Raw genomic sequence first — 15,639 nt, forward strand, 5'->3', positions numbered from 1 at the left:
GTGACCTATAATTTAAGATTTCCTTCACCTGCTCAGCACAGTACATTCTGTGACTCACCCTTTTGGCTTTTTGTTTTCCACGGCAGATTGGATCATCCACTGCCGCAGTCATACTGGAGATGCTCATGTTTCTCATGGAAGCCATCCAGACTAACTTCCAGCAGGCATCGGCAGTGGGAAGCAGCAGCAGGGCTCAGCAAGCCCTCAATGAACTGCACACTCAAGACAAGAATGTGGAGATGACAGACCAGTTAATGGTATGATCATTTTTAGAGTTTGGAGGAGTTATGAAAATCAATTTGATCATTTATTTAAACCCTTTCAGAAACTAGATTCTTTACCAAATGCGGTTTTGTGAGATTATCAGTCGTTCTTTTCCTCAGGTGCCCACACTCGGCTCCCAGGAAGGGGCTTTTGAGAATGTGAGGATGAACTACAGTGGTGACCAGGGACAAACTATACGCCAGCTCATCAGTGCACACGTCCTGCGGCGTGTTGCCATGTGTGTCTTATCCTCACCCCATGGACGCCGCCAGCACCTTGCGGTTAGCCATGAAAAAGGAAAGGTAAGCTACATCTAAAGGAGCTCGACTGAAATCTTTGCAGTGTTTTTCCTGTAACAACACTGATAACCATTTTTTCTCTCTATCTCCCATTTGACAGATAACCGTTCTGCAGCTGTCCACACTCCTGAAGCAAGCTGACTCGAGCAAGAGGAAACTGACACTGACCCGTCTGGCTTCGGCCCCAGTCCCTTTCACTGTCCTCAGTCTCACAGGCAACCCTTGTAATGAAGATTATCTGGCTGTGTGTGGCCTCAAGGTCAGAAAATCCTCAATGTTGTCTCAAGTGTTTTTATTAAATTAAAATAATTAAATGTAGGTGTGCTTGTGCAGTTGAGAAGAAGAAACTAAAACTAATTTACCTTAATTTATAATCATTGTAGAATCCATAGTAGCTAGTTAAACAAGAATATTAAACAGAATATTTTTTTTATATGATTGACTGCTTTTGTCTTGTCATTATTGTCATGATTTTTCTTCTCCCCCCCAGGACTGCCATGTACTAACTTTCAGCAGCACAGGATCTGTGTCAGACCATCTGGTGTTGCACCCACAACTGGCTACAGGCAACTTCATCATTAAAGCTGTCTGGTTACCAGGCTCACAGACTGAACTTGCCATCATCACTGCTGACTTTGTAAAGGTTTGTATTCAGAGCATAGGCATATTTCATGAATATTGAACTGTTGTAATTATTGGTGATTTGACTACAATCTTTCTGTTGATTTGGGAAGACTGTCACGGCTGTTAAACATGATGACCACGATCATGCTGTTTTTTGCATGTGGTGAAAAAATGCTCTGTCTTAATTCATTTGTCTCTGTTGCTTAACAGATATATGACTTGTCAGTGGATGCCCTGAGTCCCATGTACTACTTCCTGCTTCCAAGTTCCAAGATCCGTGATGCTACTTTCCTTTTCAATGAAGAGGGCAAGAACATTATCGTCATCATGTCCTCAGCAGGTTACATGTACACGCAGATCATGGACGAATCTAGCAGTGCCCAACATGGACCTTTCTATGTCACAAATGTTTTGGAGATAAACCATGAAGACTTGAAGGTAAGTGAGATTTATACTTAGGTCGAAATCATGTGCTGAATCACATCAGCAGCCAAAGACATCACTGGATCCCAGAAATACTAAGGTAAATTCTTTCTGTGTGACTTCAGGATAGCAACGGGCAGGTTGCCGGGGGTGGAGTGTCAGTCTATTACTCCCATGTGCTTCAGATGCTTTTCTTCAGCTACAGCCAGGGCAAGTCCTTTGCTGCCACAGTAAGCCGCAGCACCACAGAAGTGCAGAGGCTGTTCCCCATCAATGTCAAAGGGTAACACGTCTTCAAAAATAAAGTCTGTTTTTTGAAGTCTGTTCACTTCCCATGCTTCTGCAGTGGATCTGGCTAATAGAAGTGGCAACTGGAAAACTTAACTTTGTCGCCATCTCTCTTTTCCTCTTGCCTTCGTCAGCTCCAATGGCGGTAGCAGTAAGATGTCACCTGCTCTGTGCCAGTGGTCTGAGGTCATGAACCATCCAGGGCTGGTGTGCTGTGTGCAGCAGACTACAGGCATACCGCTGGTCATCATGGTCAAACCTGACACCTTCCTCATCCAAGAGATTAAAACTCTGCCAGCAAAAGCGAAGGTAATGGAAATTAAGTTCACTGACATGGAGGAAACACTAGCAGGTGAAAACATAGTAATTACAATAATAAAATAAATAGCAATTCAGTACATATTCTATATATAAAGAAAGCTTTAGGATTAAGCCTTCATAGTTTATCTGCTACATACTGTGAAACACTTTCATTTTGGGGAACTGGTAATACTTTACAGGGACATTGATAAAACATACGTGTTCCTAACATTGAGCATAATTTGTTGTCTCTTTTCACCAGATTCAAGATATGGTAGCTATCCGACACACAGCCAGTAATGAGCAACAGCGCACCACCATGATCCTTCTCTGTGAAGATGGAAGCCTGCGAATCTACATGGCCAATGTGGACAACACCTCTCACTGGCTGCAGCCCTCACTGCAGCCCAGCTGTGGCATCAGTATTATGAAGCCGGTTCGCAAGCGCAAAGCAGCTGCTACCAGTGAGTATGAGGCCAAATAAGTACATCAAACAGAAACACACACAATGTTTAAATAGCTGTTAAAATACAATGAGAAAAAAGTCACCATCACCTCCAGACAATGTCTGATTGTTTGCTAAAATGTCTGGTTGCTGACATATGAATGATAACTCTAACGCTCAAAAATCTTTTAGTCTGTTTTCATGGCTTCAGTTCTTTCTTTATTTTTCTACAAAATCAATATAAATCCACGGAGCAACCAAATTTCATTGAAAGAGACATTCAGTGCTTTTTTTAGGATCGTTCTCAGGGTACCCAGGAGACCAACTGATACATTAGCATTCAGTTAAAAACGGCTGTTAGAAAATTACTGTGTGCTGTGTCCCCGCAAAATCTTCCAAGTTTTAATGTAATGATCAACTTTCAGCCACCCGGACCTCCAGTCAGGTGACATTTCCCGTGGACTTCTTTGAACACAACCAGCAGCTGACAGAGGTGGAGTTCGGGGGCAATGACTTGTTGCAAGTCTACAATGGACAGCAGATCAAACACAGGCTCAACTCTACTGGGATGTATGTAGCCAACACAAAGGTAAGGACCATCAGTCATCTGTGTTTATTTTTTGCTATTTTACATTAAAAGCACAGAGTATGGTTGTAAATGAAAAATGTTGATAGCTAAAACGAATCAAATCCAAAATTATAGGATAGATGTTAACCTCCATTTCACTGTCGATCTTTTAGCTAAAAAGGCCTGAGGCCTTACATGCGGTTGTACCAATTCTGGTTGTTATCTCCTAGCCTGGGGGATTTACGGTGGAAGCTGTCAACAACAACAGTTCGATGGTGATGACGGGCATGCGGGTGCAGGTGGGCACTCAGGCCATTGAGAGGGCTCCTTCCTACTTTGAGGTCTTTGGCCGAACCATGCAGATAAACCTGACAAGAGCCCGGTGGTTTGACTTCCCCTTCACCAGAGAGGAGGCCCTGCAGGCTGACAAGAAGCTGTCCATCTTTAGTAAGTGCAGGAGTGGGCTGTGATGGTGATATCTGGGTACTTGTTGTTAAGTGGATATTTTCTGCCACTTCTATGGAGCCCGTTAAGTGGCAATTTTATTAAGTACTTTGACTTTGACTAACCTTAAAATAGGGAATATTTTACAGATGTTCCTTCTCAGCTTTCTCCAAAATATTGCAGGTGCTATTGTTTATTTGTCCAAAAGGAGTGTATTCTGACCTACTCGCTGAAGTTGTGCTGCAGCAAAAATAAATTAATAAATGAGGTCACAAAGCTGTTCCCTTTAATTTGGTCACCTTAAATTTGATGTTCAGAAACCACATTCTAATTGAGATTCATCTGCCTGTTCATTCTTGAAGTTGGAGCATCTGTTGACCCGGCTGGAGTCACCATGCTAGATTCAATCAAGATCTATGGTAAAACCAAGGAGCAGTTTGGCTGGCCCGAGGATCCACCGGAGGACTTCTCCTCTGCTTCTGTTAACAACGTGTGCAGTCCCAACCTCAACCAGGGCAACGGCGCCTCTGACGGAGACATCGCCACCCCCACTACCACGAGCGGCAGTGTGCTGGAGAGGTATGGGCTACACATTTTAGAAATCATGAGGTCAACCCAAACTGTTTGTATTTACAGAACTCAATCCTGTCATTAACTGTTGTTAACCACACACGTGACCTTATTAGACAGTGTGACCATTTCTTCGACTTCATTATGACCCAGTTTGACAATTTTAAACTACCTTTTATCTACATACTCTTTGATTTGAAATACCATTTATATGTCTGTCCTTTTAGTACCTGTGCGTATATAAGATCAGTGAGTCAATGAGCACTACTGTTTAATCATAATCTTGGATTTTTGTATGATTGACTTACCTAAGTAACTCAGTTTTTTAAATTTCTATATACAGAAATACATAAATAAATGTGAAGGTTGCAATTAAAAAATGTCATAGGTTCATATTACCCATTCCTAGTATATGTTTACCCTACGTGGGTCCAGCTATGTGGCAGGAGTTGTTGGTGATGAGCTGAAGTTTTAACACCGGGTATCTCTTTATAGTATTTAGTGCATGGCTATCGTAATGTCATCTTTTCTTGCATGCTTCTCTTTTGTTCAACAGAATCATTTAATTTCACTTGTTTCTTTCTGTGATCCTCACACTTTTATTTGTTCTTTTTCTTTTGCTCCCAAAAACACAATAAAAAGTTGTGAAACTGAGTCCTTATCAACCTTGGACCGGTTAGTAACTGACCTTTCTCTGCTTGTTTGTATGGTTTTGTGCATGTGTGGCAGTTTGTGTGTCCATGCCTGCAACTGTGAACATGCCATGCACCATCTCCATGCTTGTACAATGAAAACAGGGGGAAAAAAGAAAAAAAAACTTTCCCCCTTACAGCATTTATTCTTGCATTTAGTGTTGTTTTGGCATTTAGAATAGCACAGACTGCAACACGTTGAGACTTTGTTTTTGTGTGTTTGGTCAATTTAAGGTAAAACCTGCAGAAGCATCAGTGTTGATATTGTTTCTTAATTTCAGGTTGGTGGTCAGCTCGCTCGAGGCCTTGGAAAGTTGTTTTGCAGTAGGTTCCTCCAATGAAAAGGTAAACAGATCAAGATTTATTCTTTGATGTCTTTAATAGTAATACCATTTTTGAATGAAAAATCCAGTGTAAAACTTCTTTGTCTTGTCATTGGCATGTCTTATTGTCCTTTTGTAGGAGAAGAATAAGGCTGCAGCATTGGAGTTGGCCACACTCCTCCTGTCCATGCCGACCCCTGCAGGTGTGCAGCAGCAGACCAAGGGACTTCTTGCCAGCCTGCACACCAGTCGAACTGCCTACCATAACCACAAGGTAAAAAATATCCCAGGTGTCAGACTAGACCAAAATCATAGTATTTTCCTTGTATGATATATACGTTTTTTTTAATGTGGCCTTCAAATAATTTGTATACTTTATCACTTTGTAAACTTTCTTTTTCATTAGCCTCCAAATTCCGTGTGTGCCTCTTTTTATTAGGACCAGTCCTTGCTGAGTAACGCAGTGCAATGCCTAAATGGCTGCAGTCGTGAGGGGAGGGAGCTCGACCCTGATGTCTTCCAGAGGCTGGTGATCACTGCCCGCTCCATTGCGATCATGAGACCAAACAACTTGGTGCATTTCACAGAAACAAAGTCACTACACCTCGACTCAGGTACGAGGCTGTTCGGCTGTTCGCGAATTTATGTCCAATAATAGGGAACAGCGGTTTGTGTACATGATTTATATGATAACACTGTCTGTAATAATGGTTGCATGATTTACAGGGTGTTAAGAATAATTATTTTAAACAGCAATTGGGTAAAATGCATTTGTATGTGACTAGGAGACAAAATAATCTAATAGTCATTAATGTTACTCTTGTCTTAATCTAGAAATGACAGAAGATGGGCAAAAATGTGTGGATTGCGAAAGCAGTAATTTCATCACACAGCTGATGAATAACTTCTGGAAGCTTCATGCCCTCAAACCAAAGAATGCATTTCTTGCTCCTGCTTGCTTGCCTGGTATGTGCATATGTTTTGACACTCAAGTTTTTTGTGTTTAATATGTATTGAGAGTCAAAAAGGTGTCAACAGTTACATGATGGTAAACATGTTTTCTTCTCACCCCTGAGGCCTAACTCACGTGGAAGCAACAGTAAATGCCTTGGTGGACATCATCCATGCGTACTGCACATGTGAACTCGACTACATCAATGTCGCCTCCAAGATCTACATGCAGATGTTACTATGCCCTGTAAGTTCTAAACTTTTATTACTAGAATTCTTGATACTTTGAAAATATGGGATATAAAATCACTATCTCTGACAAATAATTCTGTGATTTCTGTTGAGCATGGCTGCTGTAACATTTTAATTACTATCTTATTAATATTTTGTTTATGAAGACAAGGCTACAGTACATTGGGTAACCATTGTACTTAAACCAATTTCAGGACACTTCTGTGAGCTTTGCTTGTAAGCAGGCTCTGATCAGAGTGCTGAGACCAAGAAACAAACGGCGCCATGTGACCCTTCCGTCTCCCCCACGCTCCAACACACCCATGGGTACGTTTGCAAATTGCTCTATACGAAGAATCAATGTATAGTAAAATCTTTATGTTTGAGATGCAATCCTTTTGTTCCTTGCCTGTAATAAAAAAAACTGAGTGTCTAAACAAAAAGATGTTGATTGTTGGATCATTTCCTTTACCAGGAGACAAGGATGATGATGACGACGATGATGCAGATGACAAAATGCAGTCATCAGTGCTGACTGGGGGAGAGGAAGGTAGACAGGAGAGTCAGGAGCAGAATGAAGTGGACCATGGGGACTTTGAGATGGTGGTGAGCAAAGCAGGGCAGTTTAGTCTGTGGGTTATGTTTGACATAATCCTGCATTGTTTGTAAGTGTTGAATATGTCTTCACACATAACAAACTATATTTTTAGTCATCTGTGATGCTTTAGATAATTGGCATGGTTTGTTTAACTTGGTTTAACAACTGTTATTACAATAATTATTAAACCTTGAGTGAGTGTGTTGCATGTATCAACCATTTTCATTGCCCTTGTCGGGTGTATGTATTGTCTTCATCTTCAGACATTAATCTTAGTTTCTAACTTTTTCTGTAAATGCACATTGCAGAAATAAAAACCAGACTTTTGTTTTTCTGACTCGTTAGTCTGAGTCCATGGTCCTGGAGACAGCCGAGAATGTCAACAATGGGAATCCGTCTCCCCTTGAGGCTCTGCTGGCTGGAGCCGAGGGTTTCCCCCCCATGCTGGACATCCCTCCGGATGCGGATGATGAAACAATGGTAGAGCTCGCCATCGCTCTCAGCCTTCAGCAGGATCAACAAGGTAAAAAGCAAAATAGATAAATAAATAAATATTTCTGTAGTTAAGCAATTCACCAATGTGAATCATCATTTTGGAGATCAATATGTTGGTCAACTTTTTCAACTATTTGGACATTTTCAGGCAGTAGCAGCAGCGCCCTTGGCCTTCAGAGCCTTGGCCTGTCTGGCCAGGCTCCAAGCTCCTCTTCACTGGATGCAGGAACTCTTTCTGACACCACTGCATCAGGTAATAAGGCCAACTCTGTTTTAGTATGTGATCAAATGTGAAGTTCTACTTGTAAATTCATAGCGCCTACTAAATCGTCCTAACCATAAGATGCTTACATTTTTTTCTATTTAAAATGCGAAATTCACTGATATGTGAATGACCACAAATCATATCCTACCATAAACTTCATAACCTAAATCTGTTGCACAGCTCAAGGTCTTTCATAATTATAAAATTAAAGCAGTATTTCCTCCCCCCTTTTGAGTCTGTCACAGTTTCTGGAGTAGCTGTAGTATCTACTCACTGTTGAGTTAACCTTTATTATTTAATATGACTTATGACCACTATAGATTAGACAGAAGAAAGGACAACCAGTAACTTGGCAGGTTGAAGTGTTTTAAATGCACTGCCCATGTTTTTCTTTCTTTGTTGTATTGTTAGTGCACAAGTTTAAACAAAGATTGTGTGTCATGGCCAGATGACCGCGGTGTACTTACTGTCACAGCTCTTGTAATGATTTCAGCCCCGGCATCAGATGACGAGGGCAGCACAGCTGCCACTGACGGCTCCACGCTGCGGACCTCCCCAGCTGAACATGGAGGCAGTGTGGGTTCAGAGAGCGGAGGGTCTGCAATTGACTCTGTAGCAGGGGAGCACAGCGGTGGGTGGTTTTAAGAAAAACAACAGTGATCCTATATTCAACCAAATGCCCGCCTTGTATTTTTAAAATGTTATAATTTGAATGCGTGAGTTGATTATATCCAATCTATAAAATGCAATCTGTTCATGTTTGAAGTCGGTTTTTCAAACAGTTTGAGATGTTAAAACTTTGCCTTTCGATTTTTAAGCTTCTGATCAATTTGGATGAAACTAATCTAACAACCTTCTTAATACAGTAGCTTTTGGTTTACAGAATATCCTACATGGTACCTTGAATGCTCTTCCCTTTCCCCGTTGCTCAGTTTGTGGTTATAACATCCCCATAATCTGTCATGTCACTAATTCACCCAAACAAAATGTGGTGCCAGTATTTTGAGACAGCAGAATTCACGTTTTCATTTTGAAATAGTTCCTTAATGCTTTCAGTTTGCCTAGTTACATTTGTGCATGCATGTGTACAGTGTCAGGACGCAGCAGCGCATATGGTGACACAACAGTGGAGGGCCATCCTGCAGGCCCAGGCAGTGTGAGCTCCAGCACTGGAGCCATCAGTACCACCACAGCCCAGCAGGAAGGTGAAGGCTCCGAGGGAGAAGGAGAAACCGAGGGAGACATCCACACAAGCAACAGGTCAGACACCCTAAATGTGAATGAGGAGTTTAGATTAAATAAGAAGGTTCAAGTTTAAGCTCTGCATTCAACAAACATTAAGTGTTCAAGAAACTTTCTTTATACCATCCATTGGTATCAGTGTGATTATGGGAAGGAAATAGATTTAGGAAAATGTAAATTTAAGTAGCAAAAATCTTTTTTCTTCTTTTTTGTTTTGTTTTGAACTAGGCTGCACATGGTTCGCCTAATGCTACTGGAGCGCTTGCTACAGCAGCTTTCCCAGCTCCACAATGTGGGCGGAGTCCAAGCCATCCCTTACATGCAAGTTATCCTCATGTTGACCTCTGACCTGGACGGTGAGGATGAAAAGGATAAGGGCGCCTTGGATGACCTGCTTGCACAGCTCATTGCCGAGCTTGGCATGCACAAGAAGGTAACCAATAGTCTCTGTGTGATGAATCAGGCTCAATGTGTCATCGTTTTACTGAATCCATGTTATTCCTCTGCAGGACGTGTCCAAGAAGAATGAGCGCAGCTCCATCAATGAAGTTCACCTGGTCATCATGAGGCTGCTCAGCGTCTTTATGTCTCGAACCAAGTCCGGATCTAAATCTTCCTCTGAGGTACAGCCTCTCTTTTGTTTAATGGTGAATAACTAAGGGAATATATTATACAAACAAAGCAAACAAGTCTGGTTACAGATGTGAGTCCCAGCATGAGTTTTTGTAGATGAAATAACACTGAACTTGTGAACACTGTGCAACACTATGCATAATGGGAAACACCAATCAGATGTTTTGAACACCAACCAAAAGAAAAGAAAAACATATTCACTCATTAAGTTAAGTTGTGTTGCAGCCTGGCACACATGGTTTCATAGTTATTTCAAATTAAGTTGATGGGACTTGAATGAACCTTGACAGCTGCTGTTTGTCCCTTTCTCGCTCCCAGTCTTCCTCCCTGATTTCCAACGCCACAGCGACTGCCTTGCTCAGCCTGGGTGCCATCGACTACTGTCTCCATGTGCTCAAGTCGCTCCTGGAGTTCTGGAAGAGCCAACAGGGTGAAGAGGAGCCTGTGACTGCCAGCCAGCTCCTCCGCCCACATACAGCCTCCTCTCCTCCAGACATGAGCCCTTTCTTTCTACGCCAATATGTCAAGGTATCAGATAATCCTCTATATCACTTGAAATCGTGGTGTTTTGTAAGTTAAGTTGATGCGAGCTCACCGTGTTGTTCCTGGCATCAGGGCCATGCTGCTGATGTATTTGAAGCCTACTCTCAACTGTTGACTGAAATGGTGCTGCGGCTGCCGTATCAGATCAAGAAGATTGCTGACACCAACCCTCGTATCCCACCTCCTGTCTTTGACCATTCCTGGTTCTACTTTCTGTCTGAAGTAAGCCATTGAATGTGTAACTTATGTGATGGTTCTTTTTCAGTGTCTGTCGTCAGATAAGAAATAAACACAACCTTTAACTCTCTGTCCTGTTTCTCCCCAGTACCTGATGATCCAGCAGACTCCATTTGTCAGGAGGCAAGTTAGAAAGCTGCTGCTGTTTATCTGCGGGTCCAAGGAAAAATATCGACAGCTGCGGGATCTGCACACTCTTGATTCCCATGTGCGCAGCATCAAGAAGCTTCTGGAGGAGCAGGGCATCTTCCTCCGGGCTGGCGTGGTCACAGCCACGTCTGGCTCTGCTCTACAGTACGACACTCTCATCAGTCTGGTGAGTGTCCTCTCAACAGTGTTAAAGATTATACAGAGCTGTTTACTGGCTAAAAATGATAATTTCATACTATTTTTTTTCTTTTATGAAGCTTGCATATACTGTGCATATATCCCAAAACTCCCACCTGCTAAATGTCTTTTTTTCTGTGATTACTACTGTCCACTGCTGGAAGGACTGAGGTTCTTATCTTGTGTCCAGTGCATAAGTGTAACTCGTTTCTCTTGTTTCAGATGGAACATCTGAAAGCCTGTGCTGAAATCGCCACACAGAGGACGATCAACTGGCAGAAGTTCTGCATGAAGGACGACTGTGAGTTGTTTCAGATCAGTTTTTCAAACTGGAAACATACAAACTTTTAAGGTCAGCACTTTTAACATTGTTTGTCTCCCTTCTCTCTCCAGCTGTGTTGTACTTCCTGCTCCAGGTCAGCTTCCTTGTGGATGAGGGAGTTTCACCAGTTCTGCTACAACTGCTTTCCTGTGCCCTATGTGGAAGTAAGGTTCTGGCCAACTCCTCCTCTTCCTCATTCTCTGGAGGCTCCAGCAGTGCTGGACAGACGGGAGCTTCTCAGTCCTCACAGAGCAAGTCCTCCAGTAAAAAGAGCAAAAAAGAGGACAAAGAGAAAGACAAAGAGGGTGAGTTGGCGTCACAGACTCATACTTCGTGCAACATGCTACATTCTTGTTTAGATGTCACACACTGAATGCTGGACAAAGCTCAAGTCACCCCAATGAAGCTGAACAGGATATTTTTTTAAATGGACAGTTGATCCCAGTGTCTTGACTGTGTTGTTGTTGTTTTATGGACTGACCACAGGTGATGGCGTTGGCAGCCAAGAGGATCAGCTTTGTATGGGTCTTGTCAGTCAGCTGAACAAGTTTGCAGACAAGGAGACACTCATCCAGTTTCTACGCTGCTTCCTGCTGGAGTCAAACTCATCTGCTGTGCGCTGGCAAGCACACTGCCTGGCACTTCACATCTACAGGTACCATTTAAACACATGTCTTTGCTGAGCTTAGGCTCACTGTCATACTATGTCTCTCTCTCTCTCTCTCTCTCTTTCTCACACACACTAACTTAATGTTTTGTCTTAAGTGAAGTCTAGTTTACAATGGTATAAAAAGTTAAAGCAACCATGAACACACAATTTGTGAACAAGCATGACTAAATTATTAAATGGTGAAATCATAACCTGGGCCATTGGCCTACTTGGGAATTTCCCTGCAGGAATTCCAATAAAGCTCAGCAGGAGCTGCTGCTGGAACTGACTTGGGCCATCTGGCCTGAGCTCCCTGCATATGGCCGGAAAGCCGCTCAGTTTGTCGACCTGCTTGGATACTTCTCACTCAAAACTCCTCAGACGGAGAAAAAGGTTTGTTAAAGGGCCTCACAAGCTATGGTTGTACTGATTTGAACAGATACAATTTTTTCTGAGAGCAGATCAAAAACATCTTGAATAAGAACTATGGAACAGCAGATGTTCAATATAAATTTACGTCTATGTTTATTAATGTGCAAAATAAACCTGTTAATAAAATAAACCATATTTCTTGGTGTATTTGCGAGCTTTATCTTGTTTGGCTGTTTTTGGATATAGATTTGTTTCTCTTCCCTAAAATAATTTGACACAGTTTTTGAACCACTAATAATAATAATTAAAAAGTTGTCTTTATGGACAGTTGTGTGCATATAATAAACAGGTCAAAGTTCTAATTCTGGATGCAAGTGATCTAATGTAATCATAATTCTGAAATGTATTACATTTTTTCCCCTCTGTTCCAGCTGAAGGAGTATTCCCAGAAAGCTGTAGAAATTCTGAGGACACAGAACCATATACTGACAAATCACCCCAACTCCAACATCTACAAGTACGTCTACACAGACATGTTGTCTCAAACAATTCAAGCAGTTAACATAGCCACAAAACTGTAATCTTTTGTGTTTTCTCCTGCAGTACTCTGTCAGGTTTAGTGGAGTTCGATGGCTTTTTTCTGGAGAGTGACCCCTGTTTGGTGTGCAACAATCCGGAAGTTCCCTTCTCGGTAGGTGCAACACAACCTGCTTAATATACACAACATATAATATATATTTGTATAATAAATAGTGAATAGAATCTTAGTGCAGATTTTTACACACTTTACCAGCTATTACAAGGTGTGGCAGGTTTAGGATGCTCCTCTCTACATCTGTAATGTTGTTATTTATAATTCAAACCATGAAAAATAGACGAGTCACAAAAGAGACCATCTATGGTTGATCTCTACTGGCATAAACACGGCGTATAATTGTTTTCAAAGTTGTCCTCTGCATCTTGTATTTGTCCTCCAGAATATAAAACTGTCATCGATCAAAGTGGACACCCGCTACACCACCACACAGCAGGTTGTCAAGCTCATTGGCAGCCACACCATTAGCAAAGTCACTGTGAAGATTGGCGACCTCAAACGCACCAAAATGGTCCGCACCATCAACCTCTACTACAATAACCGAACCGTACAGGCCATCGTTGAGCTGAAGAACAAGTATGTCTCCCCCCCCCCTCACTAGCTGCGTGTTCACGTTAGTTATTTAACAATGTTAATTCAACATACAAATATGACACAGTGTCCTCTTGCCACTAACCAGTTGACAGTATAAAGTTAAAGTTCTTCACTGTGTATTTGTAGGCCTGCTCGTTGGCACAAAGCCAAGAAAGTTCAGCTGACTCCCGGACAAACCGAAGTGAAGATCGACCTCCCCTTACCCATCGTTGCCTCCAACCTGATGATTGAGTTCTCTGACTTTTACGAGAACTACCAGGCCTCCACTGAGACCCTACAGTGTCCCCGTTGCAGTGCCTCTGTTCCTGCCAACCCTGGCGTGTGTGGCAACTGCGGTGAGAATGTGTATCAGTGCCACAAGTGCAGGTGAGCTACAGGTTTCTTTTTCTGTTCTGAAAAGATAATTGGAGATGATGAAGTTGAATTTTCATATAAACATATAAACTGTGTCCTGTTAGGTCTATCAACTACGATGAAAAAGACCCCTTCCTGTGCAACGCCTGTGGTTTCTGCAAATATGCTCGATTTGACTTCATGCTCTATGCTAAACCCTGCTGTGCTGTGGATCCCATTGAGAATGAGGAAGACAGGAAAAAGGTAAGCGGTTGAAAAAGTCATAAAAGTGAGAAGGAAAGGAGTCAAAAGGGACTAAACATCAGCTTGCTAAGGAAAGGTGATGAGTGAAGTAGTTTTTCGCTGAATTAATTTTGCAGTCTATCTCTCTGCCTCCATTTAATCTGTGTCATTGTTCTTTCTGTAGGCTGTGACCAACATCAACACCCTGCTGGACAAAGCTGACAGGGTTTACCACCAGTTGATGGGACACCGACCCCAGCTAGAAAGCCTCCTGTCTAAAGTCAATGAGGCAGCACCAGAAAAGCCACAGGTCAGTCATCACATGGAGGGCAGGAACAGTACAAGTATTTTTCAGTCGAAAATCAGAAGTTAATTAAGAAATTGGGGCATTAGTATTGTTTAGGAACCCACTTTGTAGACAGTTTCTACAGATGCATCTCTAAAATAACTGGGCTCTTTATGTGATGATTATTTTTTTAAAATTCAGAAGCATCTCTGAGAGGCTGAATAGCAGTTGACCAAATGTATTTGCGTATTGGTATTACATAGTAGTGAAGAAGTCATTTTGTTTTCTGTAAAATGTTGTTTTAATATGCTTCTTATTGTCTACAATCTAATCCCGTGTTTTTATTTTCTCTTTTTCCATGTGTTTCCTCCAGGACGACACAGGAGCAGGTGCAGGACTTGGTACGTCCTCTGCTAATGTGAACAGGTACATTCAGCAGCTGGCTCAAGAGTACAGCGGCGACTGCAAGACATCATTTGATGAACTCTCCAAGATTATACAGGTAGAGAGGGAAAATAGTCTATATTCTCAATAACTTGTAGCATTTGTTTTTGTTTTAATTTTACCCTCCTCTCCTGCTCTGTAACTCTGGCGTTTTCTCTTTGTTTGCAGAAAGTGCTTGCATCTCGTAAAGAGCTCCTGGAGTATGATCTGCAGCAAAGAGAGGCCGCCACCAAGTCATCTCGAAGCAGTAGCAGCCACCAGCCCACCTTCACCGCTAGTCAGTACCGCGCCCTCTCTGTGCTGGGCTGCGGCCACACATCCTCCAACAAGTGCTATGGCTGTGCCTCAGCTGTCACGGGTCACTGTATCACACTGCTCCGAGCCTTGGCCACTAACCCAGCCCTCCGGCAGATCCTGGTCCTCCAGGGGCTCATCCGGGAGCTATTTGAGTATAACTTGCGACGTGGTACCGCAGCCATGAGGGAGGAAGTGCGCCAGCTGGTCTGTCTCCTCACCAGGTATGTCCCTTTCCTGATATGTCCGGTTGTAGTTTTTCTTCTGTGTGCGAACACAGTGAAACAAAGAGACGATTATTTGTTGTTCTATCTCTTCATTTCTTTTGTGTCCCTGCCCCAGAGATCACCCAGAAGCCACTCAGCAGATGAATGACCTCATCATTGCTAAAGTGTCAGCTGCCCTCAAAGGTCACTGGGCCAATCCTGACCTGGTATGTCATCTTGCATGCCCAACTATAAGTGATTCTATTACTGAAAGAAATATCTGTCTTTTGTTGGAAAACCCATAGCCTCTCAATTGAGCATTTTAATTTTGTTGAAGAATTTTCAGTTTTTACATGAACCTTTTTTTCCCTAACAGGTTAGTAATCTGCAGTATGAGATGCTGCTGCTGACTGACTCAATTTCAAAAGAGGGAGGATGCTGGGAGTTACGATTACGCTGTGGTAAGAGGATTTCCTTACCCCATCTGTTGATAAAACCTATGTGAAAAACAGTCTGCAATAATCTCTTATAATTTTTTC

The 15,639-nt window shown here is 42.3% G+C and overlaps 1 protein-coding gene across 6 annotated transcripts in view; it reads left to right on the top strand.

The window, feature by feature from the left end:
- The window catches only part of ubr4 (ubiquitin protein ligase E3 component n-recognin 4), a 48,134-nt gene that overhangs the window by 21,327 nt on the left and 11,168 nt on the right, over positions 1 to 15,639 (top strand). For 4 of the 6 annotated variants that reach the window (XM_035646265.2, XM_035646269.2, XM_035646268.2 and 1 more), the window contains 42 exons: positions 87 to 257; positions 384 to 566; positions 664 to 822; positions 1,054 to 1,206; positions 1,398 to 1,625; positions 1,736 to 1,893; positions 2,033 to 2,207; positions 2,461 to 2,662; positions 3,069 to 3,232; positions 3,442 to 3,658; positions 4,018 to 4,234; positions 4,868 to 4,900; positions 5,199 to 5,262; positions 5,380 to 5,514; positions 5,680 to 5,854; positions 6,075 to 6,206; positions 6,317 to 6,438; positions 6,638 to 6,749; positions 6,898 to 7,028; positions 7,366 to 7,543; positions 7,664 to 7,768; positions 8,274 to 8,411; positions 8,872 to 9,040; positions 9,251 to 9,455; positions 9,532 to 9,645; positions 9,974 to 10,183; positions 10,271 to 10,420; positions 10,524 to 10,751; positions 10,985 to 11,063; positions 11,156 to 11,389; positions 11,571 to 11,739; positions 11,982 to 12,126; positions 12,537 to 12,622; positions 12,709 to 12,796; positions 13,083 to 13,276; positions 13,421 to 13,660; positions 13,753 to 13,891; positions 14,055 to 14,180; positions 14,530 to 14,658; positions 14,769 to 15,118; positions 15,237 to 15,327; positions 15,477 to 15,561. In XM_035646265.2, the coding sequence (XP_035502158.2) occupies positions 87 to 257; positions 384 to 566; positions 664 to 822; positions 1,054 to 1,206; positions 1,398 to 1,625; positions 1,736 to 1,893; positions 2,033 to 2,207; positions 2,461 to 2,662; positions 3,069 to 3,232; positions 3,442 to 3,658; positions 4,018 to 4,234; positions 4,868 to 4,900; positions 5,199 to 5,262; positions 5,380 to 5,514; positions 5,680 to 5,854; positions 6,075 to 6,206; positions 6,317 to 6,438; positions 6,638 to 6,749; positions 6,898 to 7,028; positions 7,366 to 7,543; positions 7,664 to 7,768; positions 8,274 to 8,411; positions 8,872 to 9,040; positions 9,251 to 9,455; positions 9,532 to 9,645; positions 9,974 to 10,183; positions 10,271 to 10,420; positions 10,524 to 10,751; positions 10,985 to 11,063; positions 11,156 to 11,389; positions 11,571 to 11,739; positions 11,982 to 12,126; positions 12,537 to 12,622; positions 12,709 to 12,796; positions 13,083 to 13,276; positions 13,421 to 13,660; positions 13,753 to 13,891; positions 14,055 to 14,180; positions 14,530 to 14,658; positions 14,769 to 15,118; positions 15,237 to 15,327; positions 15,477 to 15,561 (6,583 nt within the window). The remainder of the gene's footprint in view (positions 1 to 86; positions 258 to 383; positions 567 to 663; positions 823 to 1,053; positions 1,207 to 1,397; positions 1,626 to 1,735; positions 1,894 to 2,032; positions 2,208 to 2,460; positions 2,663 to 3,068; positions 3,233 to 3,441; positions 3,659 to 4,017; positions 4,235 to 4,867; positions 4,901 to 5,198; positions 5,263 to 5,379; positions 5,515 to 5,679; positions 5,855 to 6,074; positions 6,207 to 6,316; positions 6,439 to 6,637; positions 6,750 to 6,897; positions 7,029 to 7,365; positions 7,544 to 7,663; positions 7,769 to 8,273; positions 8,412 to 8,871; positions 9,041 to 9,250; positions 9,456 to 9,531; positions 9,646 to 9,973; positions 10,184 to 10,270; positions 10,421 to 10,523; positions 10,752 to 10,984; positions 11,064 to 11,155; positions 11,390 to 11,570; positions 11,740 to 11,981; positions 12,127 to 12,536; positions 12,623 to 12,708; positions 12,797 to 13,082; positions 13,277 to 13,420; positions 13,661 to 13,752; positions 13,892 to 14,054; positions 14,181 to 14,529; positions 14,659 to 14,768; positions 15,119 to 15,236; positions 15,328 to 15,476; positions 15,562 to 15,639) is intronic. The other 2 variants (XM_035646266.2, XM_035646271.2) reach the window with 1 other exon arrangement.

This window comes from Scophthalmus maximus, chromosome 3 (genome assembly GCF_022379125.1).
Source record: "Scophthalmus maximus strain ysfricsl-2021 chromosome 3, ASM2237912v1, whole genome shotgun sequence".
NCBI lineage: Eukaryota > Metazoa > Chordata > Actinopteri > Pleuronectiformes > Scophthalmidae > Scophthalmus > Scophthalmus maximus.